At 34.2% G+C, this 27,948-nt stretch overlaps 3 protein-coding genes and 1 long non-coding RNA gene across 5 annotated transcripts; 3 read left to right on the top strand and 1 right to left on the bottom strand.

The window, feature by feature from the left end:
* Nucleotides 1-2,344: 2,344 nt before the first annotated feature.
* On the top strand, nt 2,345-3,683 carry LOC116162531 (zinc finger protein 525-like). 2 transcript variants are annotated; one of them, XM_031476165.1, is made up of 2 exons: nt 2,345-2,549; nt 2,672-3,683. In XM_031476165.1, the coding sequence occupies exon 2, from the start codon at nt 2,674-2,676 to the stop codon at nt 3,613-3,615; it is 942 nt and encodes a 313-aa protein (XP_031332025.1). In that variant the 5' UTR covers nt 2,345-2,549; nt 2,672-2,673; the 3' UTR covers nt 3,616-3,683. The 2 variants fall into 2 exon arrangements, with proteins under 2 accessions (XP_031332025.1, XP_031332026.1); XM_031476166.1 differs by having other exon boundaries at nt 2,345-2,472.
* Nucleotides 3,684-5,350: 1,667 nt separating this feature from the next.
* LOC116162532 lies at nt 5,351-5,802 on the top strand. Its single transcript, XR_004143555.1, has 3 exons — nt 5,351-5,497; nt 5,551-5,629; nt 5,694-5,802. It is a non-coding gene; the product is annotated as an uncharacterized LOC116162532 (long non-coding RNA).
* A 3,058-nt stretch (nt 5,803-8,860) lies between these two features.
* Nucleotides 8,861-16,532, top strand: LOC116161489 (zinc finger Y-chromosomal protein-like). The gene is made up of 3 exons (XM_031474846.1): nt 8,861-9,071; nt 9,198-10,221; nt 16,457-16,532. The coding sequence occupies exons 2-3, from the start codon at nt 9,200-9,202 to the stop codon at nt 16,530-16,532; spliced, it is 1,098 nt and encodes a 365-aa protein (XP_031330706.1). The 5' UTR covers nt 8,861-9,071; nt 9,198-9,199.
* Nucleotides 16,533-21,995: 5,463 nt separating this feature from the next.
* LOC116161813 lies at nt 21,996-27,297 on the bottom strand. The gene is made up of 3 exons (XM_031475282.1): nt 27,086-27,297; nt 26,893-27,027; nt 21,996-22,270 (listed from the first exon to the last, which is right to left on the bottom strand). The coding sequence occupies exons 1-3, from the start codon at nt 27,177-27,179 to the stop codon at nt 22,191-22,193; spliced, it is 309 nt and encodes a 102-aa protein (XP_031331142.1). The 5' UTR covers nt 27,180-27,297; the 3' UTR covers nt 21,996-22,190.
* Nucleotides 27,298-27,948: the final 651 nt, after the last annotated feature.

Consider the following 27,948-nt stretch of genomic DNA (forward strand, 5'->3'; position numbering starts at 1 on the left):
GAGGGCAATCAAGCTAAGACTCTGGCCAACCTAACAAATAACCAGGTTCACCATCCAATGACTTAACTAAAAAGTGAGTTACCTTCTAGCCGCGATTAAAGGAAAGTACATGACATGTTGTGACGAATACTCTACGCCTACTGTTCAAACGTACCCTGATACTTGAATTCATTAATTAATTAAGGTAGTGTTACATGTTCTGCTTAGGTGGTGGTGTTTTAATTTGCTTGTGATTAACATAGTTTGGGTTTTATTCACGGCCAAGGTTTTTCTCAAGTCGCGCTCTTTTTCGCCTTGGTAGTCTGCTTTTGCGAGAGTGCGGCACCTTTAGGTTTTGCTTGCTTTGCTTTTAATGTACCACATCCAAATTCCGGGTTTTTCAGAATAAGTTTATAATAAATAAACTCGCAGACATTACAGCGTTTTATTTGAGTCTTTCTGCCCGACTGGGTCCCGAGTCATTGTATTAGCTTCGTGTAACGTAAGGGGGCCCTACCTTAGGCGATCCAATCACGTGCCATTCTTTTGTTTGAAATTTAAGCGGGAACCGTGTTTTGATACTGGGATTGCAACGTTGCCACTTTGCCGTGAAATCTGTCATTTTCACCTCGAGCCTGGGGTGGGTTAAGATCAGTACAATTCCTTCTCTGAAATATTTATTGTCACCTAACCAACATGGATTCATACCTAACAAGTCAACCGTCACAAACCTTGTGTGTATCGCGACCGAAATCATAGCAGCTATTATTATTATTATCTATACCGATATTTCAAAGGCATTTGACCAAATCAATCACAGCATTTTGCTTCAAAAACTGAACGGGCTGGGTTTCCATCCAAATTTAATAGATTTCTTTGGATCATATCTCAGCGATCGAATGCACACTGTCACATATAATGGATTTACTTCCGATTCGTTTGCGTCAACATCTGGCGTTCCTCAAGGATCGAATCTGGGGCCGCTGCTATTCAACATATATGATGACTTAATTGTGTTTTGAATAATACCGCGTTAGCCTACGCCGACGATATCAAGATATTTACAAAAGTTGAATCTGTTTCGGACTGTGTGCGGTTACAGTCTTGCCTCAGCTTAATAGATGATTGGTGTAGGTAATGTAAACATGCTAACATTGAATATCTCCAAGTGTCAAGTTGTGTCATATAGCCGTATTCATCAACCTATAAACTATACTTATAAGGTTGGCTGGCGTGAAATTGCAAGAAGCGCTACATTTAAGGATATAGGTGTTTTCTTCGACAACAAGCTGTCCTCAAGTCACATTGACGAGATGTGTTCACGTGCTACAAAGATGCTTGGATTTGTATTTCGCCAGTGTCGACAGTTCCATAACATTCTCTCTATGAAGTCCTTATATTATGCGTTCGTTAGATCGACGTTAGAGGATTCGTCAATAGTATGGAAACCAACGCAGGGTTACCTGATCACCAATATCGAAAAAGTGCCACGAAGATTTCTCAAATACCTTTATTTAGCCGAAAACGGGAGTTACCCTGAGCCGCATATAAGTCAGCAGCACCTTTTGCATGTTATGGGCGAACAGTCATTGCAGTGCAGAAGATCAAGGCTTAGTGTAAGATTTTTATACAATCTTATACACAATCACATCGATTGTCCATCTTTGTTAGATGTGCTCTTCTTAACCTACTTAACAGAAACATTGACATTAATCATGACCCTTTTCCCACTATCGATATGGCTTTAGATTCCCTTTAGATTCCCTTTTTTAGATAGGTATGTACTAAATTATATCCAAATCCAAAATCCAAATGAGTCTATATATTTTATTTTATAAACTTAAATTTTGTTCTTTTTTCTTATATTATTTCATATTGTGTCCTATAATTGGTGTAAACTGTTGGACATTAAATCATTAAATAAATAAATAAATAAATAAATAAACTCAAGAAAAATAAGCACCCGCGCGACTACAAACAACGTTGAACGTCAATGTCTGAATTCTCGATGACGTATACATTCCATCCCTCCCGCTTCCGCCCACATAGTTACCAGGTATAACCTTTGAAATAAAATAACCTTGGACGGTGTACAGGCTTGGTATGGGAACTTCCCATATGCGTAGATTACAGAGGGACGATTCTAATTAAAGGTGAGTTTACAGTAGATTTGTCGCATCTTAATAATGAGTTCTGACCAACAATTAGCTCCCATTTAATTAGCGATTTCCCTTGTTGTTATATAAAATACCCCCCATTACAGAACGCTCAATAGTTGAGTGTGAGAAATTACTAGGATTGTGCTCAATAAATCTTGTTTTGAAGTGTATGTCAGTTTAAACGTGGCAACGCCGCGTATCTTCTCAGTACTCGGCCGTTTTTATAACCAACAAATTACTGGGATTTACTGGTGGCGTGGTGTAACCTGAGAACTTTCATAGTCGAAGGGTGTAACCGTCTCAGACTTATTAAACAAATTCTGTGACTCAAAAAGTAGTAATGTGGAGTTGCCCTTTCATCTAGAACCCTATTACAAAGGACGGATGATCAGTGCAGTTGACCGATCATCAGTAAGTTGTTTTGCCGTCGACATGTATTTGAGTAGTGACAATACAAAAAATAAAGCAATGGGCAGGCCCTGATCATCTGTCCTTTGTGAAACGGGTCTTATTGATAAGATTATTGTTGTTAGGTATGAATGGAGATAATGACACACTACCCATTAAAATCGAACCAAAACATGAAGAAGAAATCCATTTTGATCTTCAGGGACACATTTCAGTAAGCAATGAAGTTTCGGTGACAATAAAGGATGAAATTACCATTAGTACAGAGTGTTCTAAATCTCTTTGTGATGAAGAAGTAAGACACTCTGACTTTCGTCACCTATTCACTAGCAGTAAAACAGTGTCTAAAGCTTTTAAATGTGCTACTTGTGATTATGGAACAAATCATAAATACAGCTTCAAACAACATCTTTTGATACATAAAGGCTTTAAGGATTTGAAATGTGGTGAATGTGATTATGAGACAAATAATAAAGGCCACTTTAATCAACATCTCTTAAGGCATAAATTTTCAAAGGATTTTAAATGCGCTGGTTGTGATTATGAGACAAATTATAGAAGCAACTTTAAACAACACCTCTTAATACATAAAGTTTCTAAGGATTTGAAATGTGCTGATTGTAATTACGAGACAAATAATAAAAGCCACTTTAAACGACATCTCTTAAGACATAAATTTTCAATGGATTTAAAATGTGCTGGTTGTGATTATGCGACAAATCATAAAAGCCACTTTAAACAACATCTCTTAAGACATAAATTTTCAAAGGATTTGAAATGTGCTGATTGTGATTATGAGACAAATAATAAAAGCCACTTTAAACAACATATCTTAAGACATAAACTTTTAAAGGATTTGAAATGTGCTGATTGTGATTATGAGACAAATAATAAAAGCCACTTTAAACAACATCTCTTAAGACATAAAGTTTCTAAGGATTTGAAATGTGCTGATTGTGATTATGAGACAAATTATAAAAGCAACTTTAAACAACATCTGTTAAGACATAAAATTTCTAAGGATTTGAAATGTGCTGATTGTGATTGGGAGACAAATGATAAAGTATGATATGATAAAATAATAAAAGCCACTTTAAACAACATCGTTTAATACATAAAATTTCTAGGGATTTGAAATGTGCTGATTGTGATTACGTAACAAATAATAAAAGCATCTCTTAGAACATAATGTTTTAATGTCTTAAAACACACTTTTTGAAACCTAAGGATTTGAAGTATGGTGATTGTGATTATGACACCAACAATGCATATACATTTAACTGACACCTTTTAAAACATAAAGGTTCGAAGTATTTTATATGTGCTACTCGTGATTATGGGACAAAGATAAAGACCACTTCAAACGACTTCTTTTAAGACATTCTAAGAATTTTTTTGTTTTTCAAGTTTCACTGACTGCACAATGTTAATTAGCTACTACAATATCGTCAATATCATACATAATTAAAAATTGTTCTATTATAAATATATTTTACAAAATGCAAGTATGTTTAGATTATAATGAAATACGAAATGGAATATCTTGTAATGGTTTTTAACTAGGAAGAGGGATTTAAAAGTTCCCGCAAAAAAATTTAGTTTCTATTGGCTCGCGCTGCACCCGTTTTGTTTACACCACAGTTTTATATAAGTCAATGAATAAGATATAAGCGTTGAGTGAAGGATCCTTCACTCAACGATATAAGTAAGTCTACGAGTAAAAAATAACTTTACTCCTAGAAGTAAATAGAGTGACAATCTTGTTGCTGAAAATTGACTCCAATTGAACCTTGGCAGGCCGTTGGTGAGTGTGCGCAGTAATCGACAACAGAACCGGCTTCAAATTAAATGACCCTTAAAGCAAGTTCGGCTTGAGAAATGGTTTCTCATTGCAACAAAAATTGAAAAGAAATTCAATGTGTGGTGAATGATGTTGTTAACACTGTGTCTTGAATAAATAAGAAACATTACAATCTTTAAGAACTTTTAATACAGTAGACGACAATACAAAGCTGGTAAGGGGCTTACAACATCAGAATTGAGAAAAGATTTTTTGAGATTCTGGTATAAAGGAAATCGTATATTTGTCGAGCGATCGAGTTTAAAGATCTATTTATGCACTCGGTGAAAATAAAAATAAGCAATGAAAGAATAAAATAAGTTGAAATTTTATTTTGGTGCGGGACAGAATTTCAGGTGGGCAATGCCGAAAACACAGTTTGAATACGGGTAGCCACAAAGTCGACAAACTTCAAAAGCCAATAACTCAAATATCTCAAAAATGGAGCATCAGCAGAGGGTATGTACAGTGGCACCACGCTCAGAAAGTCCCTGACGGGGCCGACGGCGTGTCTGAGGGAGCTAGAAATTTAGACTGTACATTTGAGATGCCCCAACCTTAACAACGTCCTGTGAATATGATTGTCGATACGAAGCACCCTATACATCATGTAGGTTACACAAGCTGCCAACCGAAATCTGGTGGGATTACAGAAAAAGGAAAGAGAGCGAAGATGAGACGGATGGAATTCTTGGAAGACGACATCTGTTTAGGGTGTTTTCACATTTTTTAAAAACTGGACAAAACGAAAGCCCATTGGCCGTATAAACGAGCTACACATTTTAAAAAAATATCCGAGCCTTCATTTTCGAGTAATTTCAAAAATAAAATTCGAAATCAGAAATTTGCCGCGTAAACGGACAGCCACGCGTTTGTACGGTCACCTGTTCTCAACTACGTCACCACAAATCACGTCACAGTGCATGTAAACACTGGAAGTGTCATTATAAACAGCAACGCGTTCTACGGTTTTGATTTGTTTTCTGCCGTGAATTTATGTTTATATAGATTGTTTTTATTACTATCAAAGACTACCTAACATTGTGCATGTTTAAAAATGTATGGCGCACAATATAAATGGTGTTTTGTGCCATGTTGTACAAGTACATCGGTGAGTACGTCAAACAAAATATTTATTTCTGTACCACTTGAGTATTCTCGCAGAAGAAATTGGTTTAAAGCAGCTAGAAGAGATATGGCAAAATCAAAATCAACGTTTTACTGCTGCGAAGATCATTTTAATGTAAGGACATTATACCTACATATAAAGTAAAATTCATTGAAAATAAATTTTGTTTTAATTACAGCTGGAAGAAAAGAAGATATAGAAAATTTTGTACGTTATAAATTAATGGGTGGAATAGTATATTAATATTAAAGCATAAGTTGCAGAAGGCGCTATATTCTAGCACGAGTTCAAGTTTCGAACCTGAGCCGCGTAGCGGCGAAGGTTCGAATGAACGAGTGCTAGAAAGGCCTTCTGCAACATACCTATGCTTTATACTATTTTCTCTGTTGAGCATTTTAATTGTATTAAAAAAATTAACAATTCTGACATTTTCTGTAATAAATATTTCAATAAAGAAATTAAGTAAGCAACACCAACAATTTTTCAATAAAGAAATTAAGTTGGCTACCCTACATTTTGAAAAAATTTAACAAGCGCGTCAAATACGAATTTGTGCAGTATATTTTAGTTTTTTCAATAAAAAGTGAATAATGTGCGAAGAAATTCTTCCTTCCACTCCTCCAGAGCTTCGACAGTTAGCAGAAGAGACTGTTCCTCGGACTGTTCATAATTTGCTACCAGGCAATAATTCCACAATAATTCTAAAAGTTTATAATAATTGTACATTTAGTGACAAAGATTAGTTTTGTAATTTTGTTAGGTTATAAAACCTCATTTGTATTAAATGTGGATTTCTCTAAGTATCTACACTGAATTTTCAATACCTAATGATTACAATTACCCGTATCGTTAATAACTGTAACATAATGTTATAACAATAAGTGAAATTAGTCCACATTTTACTAAACCGTTGAGATAAGTATTAACGTCTAAATCATCCAGACAGAACTTTGAATTGAACATTCGCGTATATGATCAGCCTGGATGATTTAGACGAGCATGCCAACCACTGAATAGGTACCAAATGTTTTTAAAAATCTGTCAGTTGTGGAAATATAGATGTCGCCTTAGAAAAAGAAAGAGGTCTTAAGGGTATCGCAATTTTATATACAGTTGCTCCTCTTTACTATTTTTCACTCAACGGCTATACTTAAACTACTCCGCTTAAATTTGTCGGTGCAAACGGTCATTAGTCAAATTCAATCGAATCACCCATTACCCGTCACCCTTCTCAATAATAAGCATCATAACGTAATCGTAATTCGTAATATGCTCGTTATATTCATATTCATTATGGGGAGACATTGATTTTTAATTGATTCAAAGGAGATGTGCGAGAATTTTAGATTGGAATTAACAAAACGTATCGACAGTTTCCGCGGCTATTCCTTCACGTACCGATCACGGTCGAGTACGGTACAATCGGTGATGCGACACCGTTGCTTTTTCTGCAACGATGTATACGGGTATACCACATACCTATACGAAACCATAAACATTTCCAATGTTAAAATTAGTTTCTCTAGTTGTACAAATAACTAAAAATTTAAAACTTTTGGTGTTGTTTATTTTATATATTTGGTGTCAAGGCAATTGTATAAGAAATTCATTATCAATAACATTGACTTTGGTAATGTTAATAGCAATCAAATAGGTTCGCATTAAAGTAAACGCCCAATTTTGTAAAATAATTTAGACCATAACTGTTAATTTCGTGAAGTAATCAGTTCTCGAAGAGACATGCAATTTTCACGCTGCGTTTTAGGAGAAAAAATAGTTCGTTAGTGCTCGTTTCTGCACAATTAAATTGATGGACCAAAACGACGGGGATCGAAATATTTTATCAATTAACCGCACATCTCTATAATCATAATATGTATTATACTGTGGTATAATTTATTATTCATCATAGATCATCACCTTTTATTTATGATTACCCGTTGAATGTATTAATCGCAACCCAATATAATTTTATGATGAAGAAAAGGAAATAACTAAACCAATATAAACAACGAGCGACAAGGTCTCTTCCGGTTAACGAGTACCTATTGACCAAAATTTAATCACTGGTCAAGTCTACCTACTTATTACTGAAAACAGAATTTGAAAATTCGAAATCGTTCGGGAGTTATCATGTAGGTACACAGACGGACTGACAGACGGACAGAAATCATGAATTCGCTTAGGAGCTCTTTTAATAATGAAGAACTTCCTATATATTTTATTGACATAATGACCTTTAATGGAACGTAAACGTGTTAAAATAGTATATTAAAATGGGTGGAAACGAAGAATTAAATGGAGTTGATATTCTAATCTAGAAAAATAAATGTTAAATGATAACTGTAACATGCACCTGGCGTGGTATTACAGTAAGCCAGTGTAATATAGATATTACCCTGTTGAAGTTAAACACATTTCATATGGCTAACTGTACTGAGTTCAGCGACATCTACTGAAGGGAAGATTCAATTACAATTGGTAGCACCGAATGTTGTATCATGGGCGCACACCACTTTACAAATATATCGACTCGTGAGACATCTAGCAATCACAAATATGAACTAACCAAAATTCAAACGCGTTGTTTTACTATTGTGTTATATTATGGTGTAACGTAAGGGGGCCCTACCTTAGACGATCGGATCACGTGCCATTCTTTTTGAATTTTGAGCGGGAACCGTGTTTTGAAACTGGGATTGCAACGTTGCCACTTTGCCGCGAAATCTGTCATTTTCACTTCGAGCCTGGGGGTGGGTTAAGATCAGTACAGCATCTTGTGTTAAAGTACGATTACGACTTTCTGATTATGGTGCAGTGTCTACACCTATTATGGGATGAACTAAATGTAAAGCATCTGACTATTTGGCCTATCAATCAAATACGTTTTAATTTCAAGAATATGTACTTACTCACATTGTATATTAGAAATTAGGTTCAATGCTGACAACTTTGCTGTCCAAATGAGTTAAATTCTAAAAATTATGTGTTATTAAAGTTTTACTGTGGTGTTTTGTACTGGTTGATACTTATGCAATTTTCAGAATGGCATATCGCAGATAATTGAAAAAGATGGGGGTTTATTTTTCCAATTTTCCGTCTTTAGTATGCAAAAAATTGAAAACTAATACGGTTGTTATACGTAAAAAATTTTTTTCTACAAAAAACCTTAAAACATTTTTGCTCTAAAATAATTTGGGGAGCCAATAATCGCCTGTTATGAATTTTACATTGAAATCGGTATGATGCGTTACGCAAGTCACCACCCTGTATATACTGGTAGGGCGGACTCGCTTAATTAGTCTTGTTTTGAATTGTATGCCAGTTTAAACGTGGCAACGCCGCCTATCTTCTCTGCACTCAGCAATTTTTTATAACCAACAAAACTGGATTTACTGGTGACGTGGTGTAACCGAACTTTCATAGTCGAAGGGTGTAACCGTCTCAGACTTATTAAACAAATTCTGTGACTCAAGAAGTATGTCATGTGGAGTTGCCCTGGCATCTAGAACCCTATTACAAAGGACGGATGATCAGTGCAGCTGACCGATCATCAGTAAGTTGTTTTGTCGTCGACATTTACCTATTTGAGAAGTGACAATACAAAAAACAAAACAATGGGCAGGCCCTGATCATCTGTCCTTTGTGAAACGGGTCTTATTGATAAGATTATTGTTGTTAGGTATGGATGGAGATAATGACACACTACTCATTAAAATCGAACCAAAACATGAAGAAGAAATCCATTTTGATCTTCAGGGACACATTTCAGTAAGCAACGAAGTTTCGGTGACAGTAAAGGATGAAATTACCATTGGTACACAGTGTTCTGAATCTCTTTGTGATGAAGAAGTACGACACGCTGACTTTCGTCTCCTTTTCACTAGGAGAAAAACAGTAAAATATTTCAAATGTGCTACTTGTGATTATGGAACAAATCGTAAATACAACTTAAAAGAACATCTTTTTATACATAAAGGCTCTAAGGATTTGAAATGTGCTGATTGTGATTACAAGACAAATTATAAAAGGCACTTTAAACGACATCTTTTAATACATAAAAAGTCTAAGGAGTTGAAATGTGCAGATTGTGATTATGAGACAAATTACAAACCCTCTCTTAAAAGTCACGTTCTTAGACATAAAGTTTCTTCTAAAGATTTGAAATGTGCTCATTGTGAGTATGGGACACATAATATACTTTACTTCAAACGACATCTTTTAAAACATAAAGTTTCTAAGTATTTTAAATGTGCTACTTGTGATTATGAGACAAATTATAAAAGCAGCTTTAAGCAACATCTTTTAACACACAAAGTTTCTAAGGATTTTAAATGCACCGATTGTGATTATAAGACAAACAATAAAAACTACTTTAAACGACATCTCTTAAGACATACAGTTTCAAAGGATTTGAAATGTGCTGATTGTGATTACGAGACAAATAATAAATGGCACTTTAAACAACATCTTTTAAGACATAAAGCTTCAAAGGGTTTTAAATGTGCTGATTACAATTATAAGACAAATAATAAATCCGGTCTTAAAAGACACGTTTTAAGACATAAAGTTTCTAAAGATTTCAAATGTGCTACTTGTGATTATGGAACAAATCGTAAATACAACTTCAAACAACATCTTTTGATACATAAAGGCTCTAAGGATTTCAAATGTGGTAAATGTGATTATGAGACAATTTATAAAAGGCAATTGAAACAACATCTTTTAATACATAAAAAGTCTAAGGAGTTGAAATGTGCCGATTGTGATTTTGAGACAAATTATAAAAGGCTATTGAAACAACATCTTTTAATACATAAAAAGTCTAAGGAGTTGAAATGTGCCGATTGTGATTTTGAGACAAATTATAAAAGGCTATTGAAACAACATCTTTTAATACATAAAAAGTCTAAGGAGTTGAAATGTGCCGATTGTGATTTTGAGACAAATTACAAATCCTATCTTAAAAGTCACGTTCTTAGACATAAAGTTTCTTCCGAGGTTTCTTCTAAAGATTTGAAATGTGCTCATTGTGAGTATGGGACACATAATATACGTTACTTCAAACGACATCTTTTAAAACATAAAGTTTCTAAGTATTTTAAATGTGCTACTTGTGATTATGAGACAAATTATAAAAGCAGCTTTAAGCAACATCTTTTAACACACAAAGTTTCTAAGGATTTTAAATGCACTGATTGTGATTATAAGACAAACAATAAAAACCACTTTAAACGACATCTCTTAAGACATAAAGTTTCAAAGGATTTGAAATGTGCTGATTGTGATTACGAGACAAATAATAAATGGCACTTTAAACAACATCTTTTAACACATAAAGTTTCTAAGGATTTGAAATGTGTTGATTGTGATTATGAGACAAATTATAAAAGCAGCTTTAAGCAACATCTTTTAACACACAAAGTTTCTAAGGATTTTAAATGCCCTGATTGTGATTATAAGACAAACAATAAAAACTACTTTAAACGACATCTCTTAACACATAAAGTTTCAAAGGATTTGAAATGTGCTGATTGTGATTACGAGACAAATAATAAATGGCACTTTAAACAACATCTTTTAACACATAAAGTTTCTAAGGATTTGAAATGTGTTGATTGTGATTATGAGACAAATTATAAAAGCAGCTTTAAGCAACATCTTTTAACACACAAAGTTCCTAAGGATTTTAAATGCCCTGATTGTGATTATAAGACAAACAATAAAAACTACTTTAAACGACATCTCTTAACACATAAAGCTTCAAAGGATTTTAAATGTGCTGATTGCAATTATGAGACAAATAATAAACGTTACTTGAAACGACATCTTCTAAAACATAAAGTTTATACTTAAGAATTTGTAATATGTTGATTGTCGTTACTAAGCCAACCGGCAGAACATGCAATAATTTAAAAAAAAAGGAGCGTTTAATTCGAGAATAGGGCACTTAATTAGCACCTAATTATGCAATTATGTTTGATTGTGTTCTGCTGACCTTGCTCTGTTAGGTTCATGGACATCAAAATGCATTATAAGTATATTTAGATTATAATAAAATAAAATGTACGCATAGCAGTCAAACGCAAATGGAATAACTTGTATCTCATTGTTTGGTTAGCTTGAACTGTAAACGTAGTTCATATTTCTATTTAGTATTTATTATATTTCAAATATTTATTAAATAGAATGTTGTGCAACTTTACAGTATTACAGAATTAAAAAAATTGTAATAAAATGCCTTAAATCATATGGTCTAAGAATAATGCGCACCTTAAGAGGGGCCTTTGTTGCCAGATTTTGCCAAGCGCGGCGCTAAAGTCGCTAAAAATCGATATTTTTCATGAAATTTCAGTCAGCAGAAGCAGATTCGATTGTAATAATGGTAACACCTAACGCTTCCCCATAGAGGGCGCCTAAACTTTAGAGCGTTTAAAGTCACTAGATATAAAAAGTACCGCAATCTTAGAGTCTCTAAGATCGCAATCATCCGCTATTTTTGGTAAAAAAGCAAGTGGTATTTATAATTGGTGTGAGTAATCAAACTGGACACATTTAACATTCTTGGTGATTCTTGGCGATAACAAGCGCCATCTTGGGGAGAATATCCGAACTTTACTAGGTTTGCCAACATGGTTGATTATTATTCGTTGTCAATCAACCCTATGCTGTATCACTCTCGTTATTCTATACGATCAATCGTTATCGCAGATTAACGATCAAAGGTTATGATGACCACAACGACTATCGATAAACGCGATATGCTGTATCAATATTTTAACGGTATCGTAACGTTGTCCGGTATCTCGCAGTGGCTATTTCGGAAAAAAGTGTCACATTCTAGAAGACAAGGAACGATGCGCAACGGCAGTGCGTGTAAGAGTGAAATACCACAGCGATAAAATATAAGAGGGCGTTGTGGTGCGCGCTTTATCTTTAAACAAATGCCCGCGAGATTTGGAAATGCAGACGTTTCTTTAAAATTATTTGTATTATTAATTGTACGTGTACCTATACCTAGTTGTTTTTTCACGACATGGCGAATGTCGAAGAGAATAATAAGAGGCGGAGAAAAACCACTAGGAAACAATTTGAGGACTTGTTATATTTTATTGAAAGTAATAACATAATCCTCCACGGAAAGACAAAACCGTTGGAGGCAAACAAAATCAAACATTTGTGGCAGGAGTTTGCCAGCGGAAATGGACCACCAAATACTGCCTTACAAATTCTCGACAATTTTTTTAAAAATCAATTTCACCCAGCTGAAACGGATCGCTGTTGCCTCGTAAAATTCTTCGTTGGATGTTTTCCTCATGTCTCAATAAAAACATAATCTACGAGTATTAAAAGGCACAGAACTCACCTCCTTATTACATTTTCCAATTGCCCAAACAAAGCTACTTGCAAAAATCCTTGAAAATTATTCATTTTCTTTCTCTTTAACACCCGCTTAAACTCCAAACGAATCGCTGACAGGACCGTTACGCCCCAAACGGGTAGCATGAACCCTGTCGTTAAGTTTTTCTGGTTATGGTTGCAAAATAACGATAGAGAATTACGATAATCGTTATCCCACACTTGCTACGAGTGATACAGCATACCGATTTTTAAAAAATTATGGTAACGCCGCATAACGATATCGTTATTCTTAACGATAGTGATACAGCATAGGGCCGAATGTCAGATTGTTTTAACCACATTACTCATTTATTATCAATTTTTGCGAGATGATATCTGGGCAATTAATTTCGCATGTAGTTGGGAAGGTATTAAGTATCTCAAAAATTACCTACTACTTCAAAGTAAGTGTTTCAAGTTTCAACCTTGTTTTTATGGTTAATAGTGAAAATTGAAATCCCAAAAAAGTTTATTACCGACTCCTTGACTAGTAGAATCAGAATTTATCCTCACATTTGCATGATTTTCAGTAATACGAGAGTAATGTGTCTAACAAATATACCTAACTTTTAAAGTCACTAAATATAGAAAGTACCGCGATCCATTGGGCTCGTGTGTTAGAGAGAGAACGCATGATTTTTGCCCAAAAATGGCGGAAGTTACCAGATTCTAGTAACTTTAATGTTAGGGATTGTTCCACCTGTTTGGAGATATCTGTATATATTTCTTAGACCATATAGTACATGGACTGCTATTAGCCCTATGCTTTCAATACAACATGGATGGTCACGGATAGAGGGCACTGTAGTCGTGGGTATGTGAATCTCAGGGTAAACTAAAGTCGTTCAAACACCACTCGAATCGCGTAAAGAGCATCTTCCATAGCAACCGAGTAGTATGGGAAGCTTTAAATACCCTTGATTATCTTCTACACGTCCACAAATAAGAATAGGTTTGCTTTTTTGGCATATCTAGGCGATTAATTAATTGACGTTTGTTAATTTACAGGTTGACAGTGTCAAATCGTTTCTAATCGGACAGATTCGTTTACCCTGAAACTCACATACCCAGGCGATGTCCTTGACCATATTTTAGTTACAAATAGCAGTCCATGTACTATATGGTCTAAGATATATTTTTATAAAACATGACAGTACTATGAAGTTAGGTTATAAAAAATGACAGCTATTCAGATTTTATTTGTCAATTTTTTAAGTTGGCAGCAAATTTGCCCAAAAATGGCGGATGATTGCGGTACTTTCTATATCTAGTGACTTTACTAACTTTGAAATTATGGCGCCATCTTGCGGGGTATGTGTTTTAAAGGGAGCTCTTAAATTCTCGAATCCCAAGATTCCGCATTATTAAATTGCCAAAATAACAAAATCCCAAAATCTCAAATATTGCAAAATTTAAAATGTCAAAATTCATACTCCAAATCAGCGTTGGAATCAGACCAGAATCGGGATCCGAAAAAGATCACAACCTGATCACGAACTCAAACCGGAATGAGATCAGGAGCAGACCAAGGTCTGAATCTGAACTCAAGTCGGAATCAGACTAGGATCATTATTCGGAACAGACCAAAACTGAACCCAAACTGAAACAGAGGAGCAAGAATCAGTTAGTATCGTAGTGATAGTCAGCCAAATTCTGGGACTGAATCGGAATCAAAATTAGAATCAGTCTCCCACATGGAATCTATGCAAGATAAAGTCTTCGAGTTCAGAACCGGCATTTGATTCAGGCCAATATACCAATACCCGAACTGGAACTAGAATCAGAATCTGAATTGGATCTCTGTTTTAGCTCCAAATTCGGTTCAAGTTCCGGTTTCGATCCAGGTTGGGATTTAGGCTTTGCTCTATTAAAATTTCGAATTCTTAAGATTTCAAAATTAACAAAATCTGAAATTCTCAAATATCTCAAATTTCCAGTGACAGAAAACCCAAATTCTCGAATTTCCAAATTTTCGACAATCTCAATTTCTGAAACTTTAATTCTTGGGAATCTTAAATTACCAAGATTTCAAAGATTTTAGTATGCCATATATCTAACATTTCAAATATTGTAAAATCTCGATTTCTTGAAATTTGTAGTTTTTTAAAATTATTTTTTTTAATTCTTAAAATTTTAAAATTCTTCAAGTTCAAAATTTTAATGTGATCTTAAATTTTCAAATTTTTAAAAATTTCAAATTCCCAAAATATCGAATATATTAATAAAGTTTTGGAAGAACCAATATCCCAAATTTTCAAAATATGTATTGCCAAAAATGATGAAGGTTTAAGTTTCTAAATCTCAATATGTCAAATTCCTAGAATTTCAAAAGTTCCTAATTTTTAAATTCTGACCGCGGTGAACTCCTATTTCGAAAACCCTAAATCCTTAAATTCACTAAATACCCAGAATTTCAAATATAAAAATTCTCAATATCTTAACAATCCTAACATTAAAAAAATTCACAAATTTTTAAAATTCATAAAATCTAAAATGTTCAAAATTCAATAAACCTCAAAATTTTAATTTCACCAAATGTCAAAATTTTAAAAATGTCTTGCACAAATTTTCAAAAATCCCAATATCTCAATTTCTCGAGCTTTCAAAAAAATTTAAAATTATAATTTTTACAATTTCTAAATTACCAATATCCAAATTTCCAGAAATTAAAAATCCTATAATCTTTAATTTTCAAGATATAAAAATGCCAAAATCTTAAACGGTCGAACTTAAAAATCCTAACATCTTAAATTTCCAAAATATTAAAAATTAGAATTCCTAAAATTTTGGAAGTTATAATATCTAAAATTCTCAAAATTATATAAATTGCCCAACATTTCAAAAATCATAAAGGTTCCCAAAATTGGAAGTATCCCAATCAATTACTAAATTTAAAATATCCAAAATCTCCCACAATTGAAACAACTCCAAATCAGGATCGGAATCAGATCAGAATCGGGATCAGAAAAAACCCGAATCACGAACTCGGAATCCGACTAGGATCGTCATTCGGAACAGACCAAGACCGGGATGCAAACCCAAACAGGAGCAAGAATCAGTTAGTATCTGGGACGGAATAGGAGCTGAATCGGAATCAAAATTATAATCAGACTCACCCACACGGAATCTGTGCAAAATCATGATTAGGGCCAGACGAGGGACTAAGATTCGAGCTCAGAACCGGCATCTGATCCAGGTCAATACCAATACCCGAACTGGAACTAGAATCAGAATCGGAATTATAATCGGAATTATAATCGGAATCTGAATCGGATTCGGAATCAGGATTTGTAGTTCGGATTCCGATTCTGATCCGAACAGATTCGAATTTCTGTTTTAGCTCCAAATCCGGTTCAAGGTCGAATCCAGGACCCGTTTTTGTTTTGCTCTGGTCAAAATCTCGAATACTTAAAATTTCAAAATTAACAAAGTCTGAAATTCCCGATTTCTTAAAAATTCTAAAATCCCAAGCACTTGAATCTAATTTTGATACTGGACTACCAATTCCGAGTCCGATTCAGATTTAGATTCGTATTTCAGTTTCGATTGCCATTCCAAATCCGAATTCGATTTGGATTCTGATTCCGACTACGATTCCATCTGCGATTCTGACTGATTCTGATTACGACTAATTCCAATCCGATTCCGTTTTAAGTCGTGATCTGATTCTGTTTCGTCTTTCGCCTCTGATTCCGATTCGGGATTCGATTCCGAGATTCTAATCACGATCCTAATTCTGATTGTTTTTGGATCTTCGAGTTCGATTCATCCGCAATTGCTGTAGGTCAAAGGCGCGGGAAATTTAAAAACGTTACAGTACATTCGATAGGTCCACGTAAATTAGGTACCTGAATACGTGCGCGCTTCCACGCCGATTAATAATTCATTTTGAAATTTCAAACAATATTACTCATATACCGGCTACTTAAATTACAATAAAATATACCCAAACTTTCCGTAAAGCAAACAGTGCCGAATCAACAAACGTTAAAAATAATGAAAGTGGTCGTGCGGCGAAGAAACTTTCTGAGCACCTACCATTAACGGGGCCGCGCTCGATTAAACAAATATTATAAATATCATGTAAACTGACCGCGGGTGAAACTGCCCCCTCCGATATTATTTTATTCATGCTTTCAGTTTTATAACCCGCAACGAAACATTTCGAAGTGCTCCGTAAAACTTTGTAACGAGATATAACCAACCCGAAATGGATACTTTTTCTAAATAGTCGCATTAAAATGAAACAAGTTTATTTGCCAAACGGTTTTATAGTGTTCGTTTAATGTACGTTCTTTTCTTAGAAGTTCTAAACAAGTCGGATGCTCCTAAACCATTACTTAAGGAACCTAAAAAGGAGGGAAGAACAAGATACGAAGAATCGCATCGATTTTCAGTAGCATTCGGAAACGTGACTTTTAATCCGGCTCATATTCAATAGCACCATTGAGTAATTATATAAATAACGATTGGCGAATCGTTGTCTCTTTTCGTACTCGAGTTAGACGAGGAATTTTTTGAAATTGAGATTTTTGAAAATTTGGGAATTTCAACTTTCCGAAATTTGAGATTTGACGATTTTTGAAATTTTGGGAATTCAATCTTGGGATCTATTAAATGTTGAGAAAAGTTTTTAGAGTTAAACTTTCAAAACTTGGGAATTTTGATGCGACGTTGAAAATTTAAAAATTAGACTTGAAATTCTGGGAATTTGAGGTTTTAGGTACTTCAAATTTTGGGAACTTAAACCTTTATGATTTTTGAAATTTTGGGCAACTTTTATTTTACAATTTGAGAATTTGGAATATTTAAGAAATGCAAATCTTGGGAATTTAAGATGATAGGAATTTTAAACGTTAAGTTTACTTTTTGAATTTGGAAAAATAAGATTTTAGGATTGTCAAAATTCTGAACATTTTGGGATTTAGTAGTTTTGATATTTTAAGAATTCGAGTTCGCGACGAGAATTCTAAATCTAGTAACTTGAATTTGGGTTATTATGATTCTTGATATTTTGGGGATTGTTAAGATTTTGGGATTTTTGAAATTTTGCACATATGACAATAAATTGAAATTGAGATTGAGATTGAGATTGAGATTGAGATTGAGATTGAGATTGAGATTGAGATTGAGATTGAGATTGAGATTGAGATTGAGATTGAGATTGAGATTGAGATTGATTGAAATTGAAATTGAAATTGAAATTGAAATTGAAATTGAAATTGAAATTGAAATTGAAATTGAAATTGAAATTGAAATTGAAATTGAAATTGAAATTGAAATTGAAATTCAGATTGAGATTGTATTTGTGATTGTGATTGAGATTCGGATTCGGAATCGGAAGGGGTCGGGACTGGGATTGGGATTGGGATTGAGAGTGATATTGTGAAAAATTTTTTGATTTTAAAATATTGAGAATTTTAATATTTGTAATTTTAGATTTTGGGTATTTAACATTTTGTGAATTTGAGATTTTAGACCTTTTGGAATTCTAAAAATTTGAGATATTAGAATTTTTAAACATTTAGCAATTGACGTTTTGCAATTTTTGAAATGTTGAGAATTTGGAATATTACGACTTCCAAAATTTTAAGAATCGTGCATGTTTGATATATTTTTAGGGAATTTAAGATAGGTTCGAGATTTGAGGTTTTGAGATCATGGGATTTTTTGAATTTTGAAAATATAAGATTTTAGGATACTTAAAATTCCGGAAATTGTGGATTTTGAAATTTCGAGAAAATTTTGTGTTATATACCCAATTAAAATCTTTGAAATTTTGGTAATTGTAGAGTCTTTTGGATTTTTGAGATACATTTTAGCTTCAAGTCTGAATGTAGACAAGGGTAGATTTTACAGTTTTAGGAATTTGGGATTTTGTAATTTTATAATTTTCTTGGCATTTTTTAAAGTTTGAAAATATAATATTTTAGGATTTTGAGAATTGTGCAAACTTTGGATATTGGTAATTTAGAAATTTTAAGAAATTATAATTTTCATTTTTTTTAAACTCCGGGTAGTTGAGATATTGGGATTTTTGAAATCTTGAATGGGACATTTTTAAAATTTGACATTGTCTGAAGTAAATAATTGAAATTGAAATTAAAATTGAGATTGAGATTGTGATTGAGATTCAGATTGAGATTCAGATTGAAATTGACATTAAAATTGTAAGCTTTATTAAATTATGTAAATTTTTTGATTTTAAAATGTTTGAGAATTTTAATATTTGAAATTTTAGATTTTGGATATTTAAAATTTTGTGAATTTGAGATTTTTGAAATGGAAATTTACGTTAATAATTTTAAAATTGGAAACTTCTGAATTTCTAAAAATTTGAGATAAATATTGGAATTCTTCATATTTTTGGAACTTAAATCTTCATGGTTTTTGAAATTTTTGGCAATAAAAATTTTGCGATTTTTGAAATGAGAACTTGGAATATTATGACTTCAAAAATTTTAAGAATCATGCATGTGTGATATATTTTTATGGAATTTAAGATGTTAGTTTTTTTAGAAGTTCCAGTCATGGGATTTTTAAAATTTGGAATGTATTAATTTTAGAATTTGAAATCATAATTTTAAAATTTTTTGGAATTTTGGGTTATATACCCAAATAAAATCTTTGAAATTTTGGTATTTTTAGATTTTGGGATTCTTAAAGTTTTGGGAGTTTGAATTTCTAAACATTTTAGATAGTGAGTTTCGATAATTTGGGGAATTAAAGAATTTGGGCTTTCTGAGAATTAGGAATTTTAGATTCTAGGTTTTTTAAATTTTGTAATTTGAAATTTAACAAGGATTTTAAAATTTTACATTTCTCGGTATTTGAAACTCTGGGCATTTGGGACTGAAAGTTTCTAAAAGGGGGAATTTTAGATTTTGTTAATATTGAAATTTTAGGAATTTTGGAACTTTTGAAATTGGAATTTGAAATTTTGACAATTTTACAGATTTTAGGATTTTTAACAATCTGGATATTTTACTTATCGCTAATTTAGGAAATTCCGGGAAATTCAGATTTTGGGTTTTTTGAAATTTAGGGTATATGGAATATTTTTAAAATTTTGGAAATTTGACATTATTGGAAATTAAAATACTGAACATTTTAGATTTTATTAAGTTAAAAAGTTGGACATTTTTTAATTTGATAAAACAAATGCTAATTTTAGTATTTCAAATTTCTAAAAAATCAGAATCCTTAGATTTTGGGAATTTAAAATTTTGTGAATTCAAGATTTTAGAGTTGGGAAATGTTGAGATTTTTGAAATGTTGGGAGTTCGCAACATTGAGAATTCTAAAACTAGACATTAAGGAATTTCCGAATTTAAAGTTCTTAAAATTTTGAGAACTTAAACTTTCATGACTTTTGAAACCCTGGGCAATTTTTTGAAATTTTGAGAATTTGAGATACGACTTTAAGAATTGTAAATTTTTATATTTTTGGAATTAAAATTTTGGGATTTTTAAGTTCGAGAGTGTAAAATCCTGACATTCTTCAAATTTCGGAAATAGAAGATTTTAAAATTTTTTTGATCCTAAAATTTTAGAAATTTTAATGCATTGAGAATTGAAATTTTTGAAGTAGAAGTGTTTTGGATAATTAAAATTTAGGTTTTAGAGTTTTTGAGATGTTAGTATTTCGCGATGTTGAAAATATTAAAATTAAGAACTTTTGAAATCCTAGAACTTTGGTATTTTGGAATTCTAAAAACTTTGGGAACTTAAACTTTCATGTTTTTTGAAATCATGGGCAATTTTTTGAAATTCTGTGAATTTGAGATATGACTAAGAATTGTAAATTTGTTGAAAATTGAGAATTTGGTTATATTATGACTTCTAAAATCTTAGGAATTCTAATTTTTTATATTTTAGGAATTTTAGATTTTGGAATGTTGAATTCGAAGGTTTAAGATCTTGGCATTTTTAGATTTTGAAAATATAAGAATTTGGGTTTTTTAGAATTCTACACATTTTGGATATTTGTAATTTAGAAATTTTAAGAAATTGTAACTCTTGAAATTCTAGGAAATTGAGGTTTTGGAATTTTTGAACATATGACATTTTTAAAATTTGACATTTTGTGAAATGAAGATAATATAAAATAATGTAAAATAATTTTTGAAATTGAAATTAAAGTTAAAGTTGAAGTTGAAATTTTAAAACTAGGAACTTTTGCATTTTTGGAAATTTGAGGTACTTATTGGAATTCTTCATATTTTGCGATTCCTGAAATATTGACAATTTGGAATATTATGACCCAAAATTTTAAGAATCGTGCATGTTTAATATATTTTTAGGGAGTTTAAGAAGTTAGTATTTTTAAAAGTTCGAGAGTTTGAGATCATAGAATTTTTTAAATTTTGAAAATATAAGATTTTAGGATCTTTAAAATACTGGAAATTTTGGATTTTTTAATTTTGTAATGTTGAGAATTTGAAATTATAATTTGAAAATTGTTTGAAATTTTGAAAAATAATTTGGAGGTATAACTCATAAAATCTTTGACATTTTCGTAATTTGAGATTTTGGGATTCTTAAAGTTTTGGGATTTTCGATAATTTGGGGAATTAAAGAATTTGGGCTTTCTGAGAATCAGGAATTTTAGATTTTAGGTTTTTGAAATTTTGTAAATTTGACGTTTTGAGGATTTTGAAATTTTTTAAATTTAGATTTCACGGTATTTGAAATCTCTTTGCATTTGGGACTGAGATTTTTGAAAAACGGGAATTTTAGATTTTGTTAATATTGAAATTTTAGGAATGGTGGGATTTTGAAATTTTAGATTTTGGAACTTTTGAAATTGGAATTTGAAATTTTGACAATTTTACAGTTTAACGTTTTTGAAATGTTAGGAGCTTATGATTATTAAAATTTTGGGAATTGAGACTTTAAAAATTTAAAAAATTTTTTTGGGAGTTGGGGATAGGAGGATTTTTGGATGTTTGAGATACATTTTAGACTTTTTAAAATAAAGCTGTTGACAAGGGTTTTACGGTTTTAGGAATTTGGGATTTTAAAATTTGGGATTTTAGATAATTCGGTAAAATGAAGGTTTGGCATGATCAGAAGCGAATGTTTGTAAATAATTTATTAACAAAATCCATATAATTAGTAAACAAATTAAAAATTGTTTTGTACGCGCGTTAACATGTCTTTGGTTAATGGGATGCTGATTAGTGTTGGTGTTGAAGACCGGAACACCTTCCTCCTCCCCCTTCTTAAGATGAACGAAACGTTTTCTTTTGCCTTCCGTTAACGATGTCTAATGTTAATTTTTAATTTCCCTCACTGTAGACTTTTCATTATTTTTCTGCTTTTCGCTCGCGAGTACCTTCTTTTTCGAGTGGGCTGCAAAAATAAAGAAGAAAGTATTAAAATAATGTTTCGAATTTGAAATAAACATACGTTATTGTTATAACCGGGAATAAAATAACACGTCGGTTTAATGCTAAATGAAATAAGTGTCTATTGTTCGAAGGGAAACTGTTTATGTACAAAATAGCAAACGTGGAAAGTTTCTCTCTAATACCGCCTCGAGTGAACAGCGTACAAGTTTCCTTTCATGTTGTTGTTGGGGGAGTATTCCGAATATATCCGACATAATTTCTACATCTCTAGTCATTAACTTTTGTTTTCTAACAAAAAATTACTTGCCGCTGTTCTCTTTGTGGCATGTTCCAAGCTTTCAAAGTAAAAATCCCCATTTGGTCACTCTATTAGGCAAAGACACAAACCATTGTCTTTGAAGTGCGATTTGTGAAGCTACAACATAATTTTGTTTGGATTATCAAAGCCATCACTGACTTTAACTTGAACTCGATCTCGACTTGACTTTGACTCATTATGATTGAGTCCGACTGACTCTGATCCAACACTGACCCTGACTCACTGACCATCATAACTTTGACTTCAAACGATCGAGCGTGATCCTGGCTCCTACTCAACACTGATCCTGAACACTCCTATTCTGATTATCACCCTGTACCGTAGACGTCGTTCTCTGACTCGGAATTTGGCTCTAATTTTGAGATATAATGGAATATATCCGATCACGATAAGGGGCCGAGGGGGGGGGGGATTATGGTTGGTAGATATTAATTCCTCTCATTGAGACCTTTCATTAGAGTACCATGAAGGATAAAACCAGTTCCACTCCCCCCCTCCCTCTCCAACCCCCCACTCTTTTGATAAGGGGTCAGAAAGAAAGGCGGTAATTGGTAGAAAACGGTTCCTTTAGTTGAGATATTTATTAGAATACCATAAAAGGTAAAATTAATTTCTAAACCTCTGACTCGAAATTTGGCACTAATTTTGAGATATAATGGAATTTATCCGATCATGATAAGGGGTCGAGGAGAAGGACTATGATTGGTAGATATTAATTCCTCTCGTTGAGACCTTTCATTAGAGTACCATGAAGGATAAAACCAGTTTCACTCCCCCCCCTCCAACCTCCTCTTTTGACAAGGGGTCAGAAAGAAGGGTGGTAATTGTCAGAGAACGGTTCCTTTAGTTGAAATATTTAATTAGAATACCATAACAGGTAAAATTAATTCCTAACCCCCCCCCCTCAGGTCACCTAGAATACCATGAATGGTAGGTGTTACCCCCCCCCCCCTCATTTTTAAATTTCAAACATTTTACTTCACACCACTAAAGGCATGCGTATGTGTGTATGGTTGGTAGATATTAATTCCTCTCATTGAGACCTTTCATTAGAGTACCATGAAGGATAAAACCAGTTCCACTCCCCCCCCCCCCCCCTCTCCAACCACCTCTTTTGATAAGGGGTTAGAAAGAAGGGCGGTAATTGGTAGAAAACGGTTGAGATCTTTAATTAGAATCTATGAAAGGTAAAATTAATTCCTAACCCCCCCCCCCTCAGGTCACCCGCTGATCTCGAAAAAGAGCCGCGCGGGAAAAGTATAGTTAGTACAAAAAGCCATTTATTTCGATGACACCTTTCACTAGAATATTCCTCGGAATATTCCATGAATTCTGAACGTTGTGTACTACTCTACAAAGGGTCTTAAAACGATCATATGAAGATACTCTAACACCTTTTTTCCGCCTTGAAATTACCAGTTTTAGTGATCACTCTGTAGATGAACACCCGGTGTCTAGAACCGTTTTAAGTTGGGCGCCTCGTTACGAAGATTGCCACTTCCGACACTATTTAGGAGTTGAGGATAGAAGCTTAAAGGTAATCGATTTAATTTCGAGAGTTGCGTTTCAGCCGTCGCTACCGTAAATAATGCTGCAGTTAATCCGCCGTTTGCAACCGTTCCCGTAGGAATATTTAAATTGTTTTTACAGCCACCGAAAGCTTTCTTGCCAGGAGAGAGAATGAATCTTATCCGTTAATTACCCCTTAATGGATTTTAGTTTTCTAATGGTATACGAAAAACCAGCATTAAAACCGTGCAGTTTACGAAAATATCAACGTGATAGTAGACCCCACCGTTTAACCTCACATTTCAAGGAACAAAAGGGCATTGCTGGACTGCCGAATTTGGAGATTTCATTCCGACTATTTCGATAAGTATAATTAATTAGTTCAATGGGCCCCCGATTACGTCAAGACTACATTCGTTAGATGCGCCCTAAAAAAACTTGAATTTTGACACCGGTCCCGTATTTTTAAGACTGCTGGGTAGGACGTAATTAAAAACGGTTTTAATTTTCGATCGTTTTCGTCTCCATCACCATTCTCTTCCACCAAACTGATTTTATTTCCATAGATTTCAAGGGTCCTTGCTAAGATTTCTGGGACAGCATATTCCATCGCTCACCCACAGCTACCCATAACCTTTCATCAAAAATTCTGGGCCCTACGAAGCGTTCCACATTGTTTTCAAAATATTCCATAGCGAATTTTCTAGAGCGACATCGAAGCGCCATCAAGTCGCCATCAAGTCGATAAAGGAATAGTCACCTGAAGTAAGGAATGAAAGCGAATATGACGAATTCTTATCACGAAATGCAATATGCTGAATCCAGAATTCTCTATAAGCTTTTTATTTATAAATGGCAAATGGTTTCTATCCAGAGCGATTTCAGAGCAGGGATATTTACTTCTTTTCTAGAGACCGAAGGGCACTGGACTGCGGCACCTTTCTATCTAACACATCTCCATAGGCCCCTCTATGCCCCTTTCAGGGCCTCCTATGCGCTCCACCTGAGTTTCAGACTCTTTCTTTTATCCTGTCGAGAAAAACACCAAAGTTACCCGGTAGGTATTCTCGCAGGATTAGGGAGTTATGAGCGGATGCACCATCCTGTTGAAACCAACAGTTGTGTAAAAAAGCGACAGAGCACCTCAGTGTCAATAGGCTTGTTACGTGCGGTCTACAGGTCAACTGTGCAAAGTTTGAACCGGACGGACAGGCGGACAGACAGACGGACACTATCGATTGTCCTATAAAGTTTCCATTGCTCTGCTCTGCCGTTTATTAAAAAATGGTACTCAATACAGTGTGTACTTTTTTACGGGCCATATAAAAAATAAAGTTGATGATGATTTTTCCGAAACGAAAAATGTTTTGTAGAGCTCAAAAAGTGACAATGAGAAAGTGTTTTTTGAATTTTTTTTGTATCAGCTCAAATATAATCAAATCAAAAATCAACCAAATAAAAACCAAATCGGTAAATTTCGGTTTTTCTCCGGAAGTAATCGGAATTTCCGGTTTTTTAAACTCTTTAATTGCGCATTTGCGCATGTTAAAAGCGCAACCTCAACTTTTTTTTGTGGGTGGATCTCTTCGAGACCTTGATCATGTCGTCGAACCCCGAAAATTTGGCGTGCTATTAATCACTGAAAAAAACAGCCGGTGGCTGCTGGACTATTAATATCTTGCGAAAATTACCAACGCCAGTTTGACGGGCCGTAATACAATCTTAATGTGTTTTACGTGACCAAAACAGCTCAACCAGGATGACGCAGAATGATATCATGGAGGTTCGTGAGGAGCATTAGGTTGCACTTTTAAAAACGTCCTTAGGGGTTGATGGATAACCCTAACGCGCGTAAAGTAGAGATGGCCGATTTAATTAATTAGCGCCATTTTGGGGCGTGGTAGAGAATTAAAAACGAAGTAGGGATTAAGTAGAGAGGCAACAGCTAATTAAGATGACCACGTGAATGCAAAGAACGCCTTTTTTTGGGGTTTCTCTTATTGCAAATTTAGTCGTTAATCGGTTAATTCATTTGATTCTATTTGTCGTATTTAATTTGTATGATAAATTTAAAACGCGTAACTTAGGGAACATTTAATCGAAATTTGTTTATATGTTTATCTGGTCGGACAAGAATTACTTGAATTTTCGATAAAAAAATGTCACGTACGAGATAAGCAATGCAGGTGTTGTATCAATTCTGGCGGTGTAGAGAAATTAGAGGTGGTTTTGCTTAAATAGGAAAACTAAGCGAGGAGCAAACGAGGCTGTCTGGAGTTATTTTGAAAGAAAGCGTTAATTTTGCTGTCGGCAGTCGCTCCGATTGAAGCTTTTGGTACACGAGAAACACAAAGGAAACATTCATTCTTATTTAGTTTGAAATAAATTTTGAGGAAGTAGTACCTTACATTGAATGACTCCGTCTCCGTCTATTTTGGTAACATCATTTGAGACTAACACTTTATGGTGTCCGAGCGGGAATTTTCCATACGTACAAACCCAGGGGTATAATGAACAAATGTTTCCGTAAAAACTCTCACACTACACATTACAAAAAAACTGGAACCGGAACCGAAAATATTGAAGTCACAGAACTGGAACCGGAACCCTTAAAAGAAATAATTCTACCTAAGCAGCGCGGAACCGGAACCTATAATTCATACACTTTTATGACCGAATGTACCCGCTCCTCCTCCTACACATATAACTGACCAGCTAAATCTACGTCATACACATATCACGTTGATCCAAAAGGAATTCAAGGTAAAACGCACTTGTTAATGTCGAATGCCTACCTGTAATCAGCGTAATCGGCCCCTCCGGTTTCTCGACGGGCGACTTTTTCTCGCTCTCACCATGAGCCACCTTAACTCCGTAACTCACTTGGTAAATCGGAAGCGGAATGACGGTGGACGAAACCGGAACCAAATCTGGAAAGTGACGCAACCGCGCGTTTGAGGGCGGGCCCTTTAAAAGTGCACAACTCACCCGGTTCCAGTTTGTCGTTTTCATTCAACTTGTACATCGTGGGGTGCGCGTACGTCACGCACGCCACCAACAACAAAGGCAAGACCTTGTTCATCTCGAACCGCTTTCTCGAATTTTACAAAAGAAACTGAAGAATTGACACATTCATTTCTTAAAGGTGATCTCAGCGCAATCACGCACGTCGGTATCGTTCGTAAACAACTACGGGAAAGGCCAGCAACAATCGCTTGGACCACCTTTTCTTCCATTGAGGGAAAGTGGTTTGCATGCGAGCAAAATCAACCTACATACGATCGTCCTTCCAGCGTTTTACTGAGGCAGGTGCAAACTACCGGTAATTACGCTAATTACGCGCTAGGTTATCGCATTGCGCAATGTTATCATTAAAATGAGTCACGAGAAGACGCCTCTCGTGTGCCGTTAAAGCGTCTTCGTATATGAGCTGGTTATTGATAGCGTCCACTTAAACGCGCGATTTAATAAAACGTTTCGCCGTATCGCTTTTTTTATTTACGCCGACGTCTCACGCGATTCCTAAATTCTAATCGTAAATTGTTATATTGGTCGTCGCACATTTTATTATAATTTAATTAAAATAACGGGAGAGGGCGCGCTTATTATGTGCCGCGAACACATGACGGGAGTAATAATGCATCGATGCCAGAGTAAAGTCGAGCTGGTGCCTCAGAGGGCGGGTTCTTCTTCTCCTTCTTGTGCCACTCCTTGTCCTGCCGATCTGTTTTGTTTCTTAGGCCTCCCCGATCTGTTCTCTTCTGTTTTGTATCTTCTCAATCACATAAGTTTTCGGCCTAGTTTGTCTTTGTCCGATATGCAATTAGTATGTATTCAAAATATTCGAGATA

Source organism: Photinus pyralis, unplaced genomic scaffold (genome assembly GCF_008802855.1).
Source record: "Photinus pyralis isolate 1611_PpyrPB1 unplaced genomic scaffold, Ppyr1.3 Ppyr1.4_LG10, whole genome shotgun sequence".
NCBI classification, from domain to species: domain Eukaryota; kingdom Metazoa; phylum Arthropoda; class Insecta; order Coleoptera; family Lampyridae; genus Photinus; species Photinus pyralis.

Coding starts and splice junctions, on each gene's coding strand:
- LOC116162531 (XM_031476165.1), top strand. CDS start 2,674: ATGAATGGAGATAATGACACACTACCCATTAAAATCGAACCAAAACAT.
- LOC116161489 (XM_031474846.1), top strand. CDS start 9,200: ATGGATGGAGATAATGACACACTACTCATTAAAATCGAACCAAAACAT. Junction 10,222..16,456: donor TATGAGACAATTTATAAAAG/GCAATTGAAACA, acceptor TTCGTATTTCAG/TTTCGATTGCCATTCCAAAT.
- LOC116161813 (XM_031475282.1), bottom strand. CDS start 27,179: ATGAACAAGGTCTTGCCTTTGTTGTTGGTGGCGTGCGTGACGTACGCG. Junction 27,028..27,085: donor AAACGACAAACTGGAACCGG/GTGAGTTGTGCA, acceptor GTCACTTTCCAG/ATTTGGTTCCGGTTTCGTCC. Junction 22,271..26,892: donor GCCGATTACGCTGATTACAG/GTAGGCATTCGA, acceptor TTATTTTTGCAG/CCCACTCGAAAAAGAAGGTA.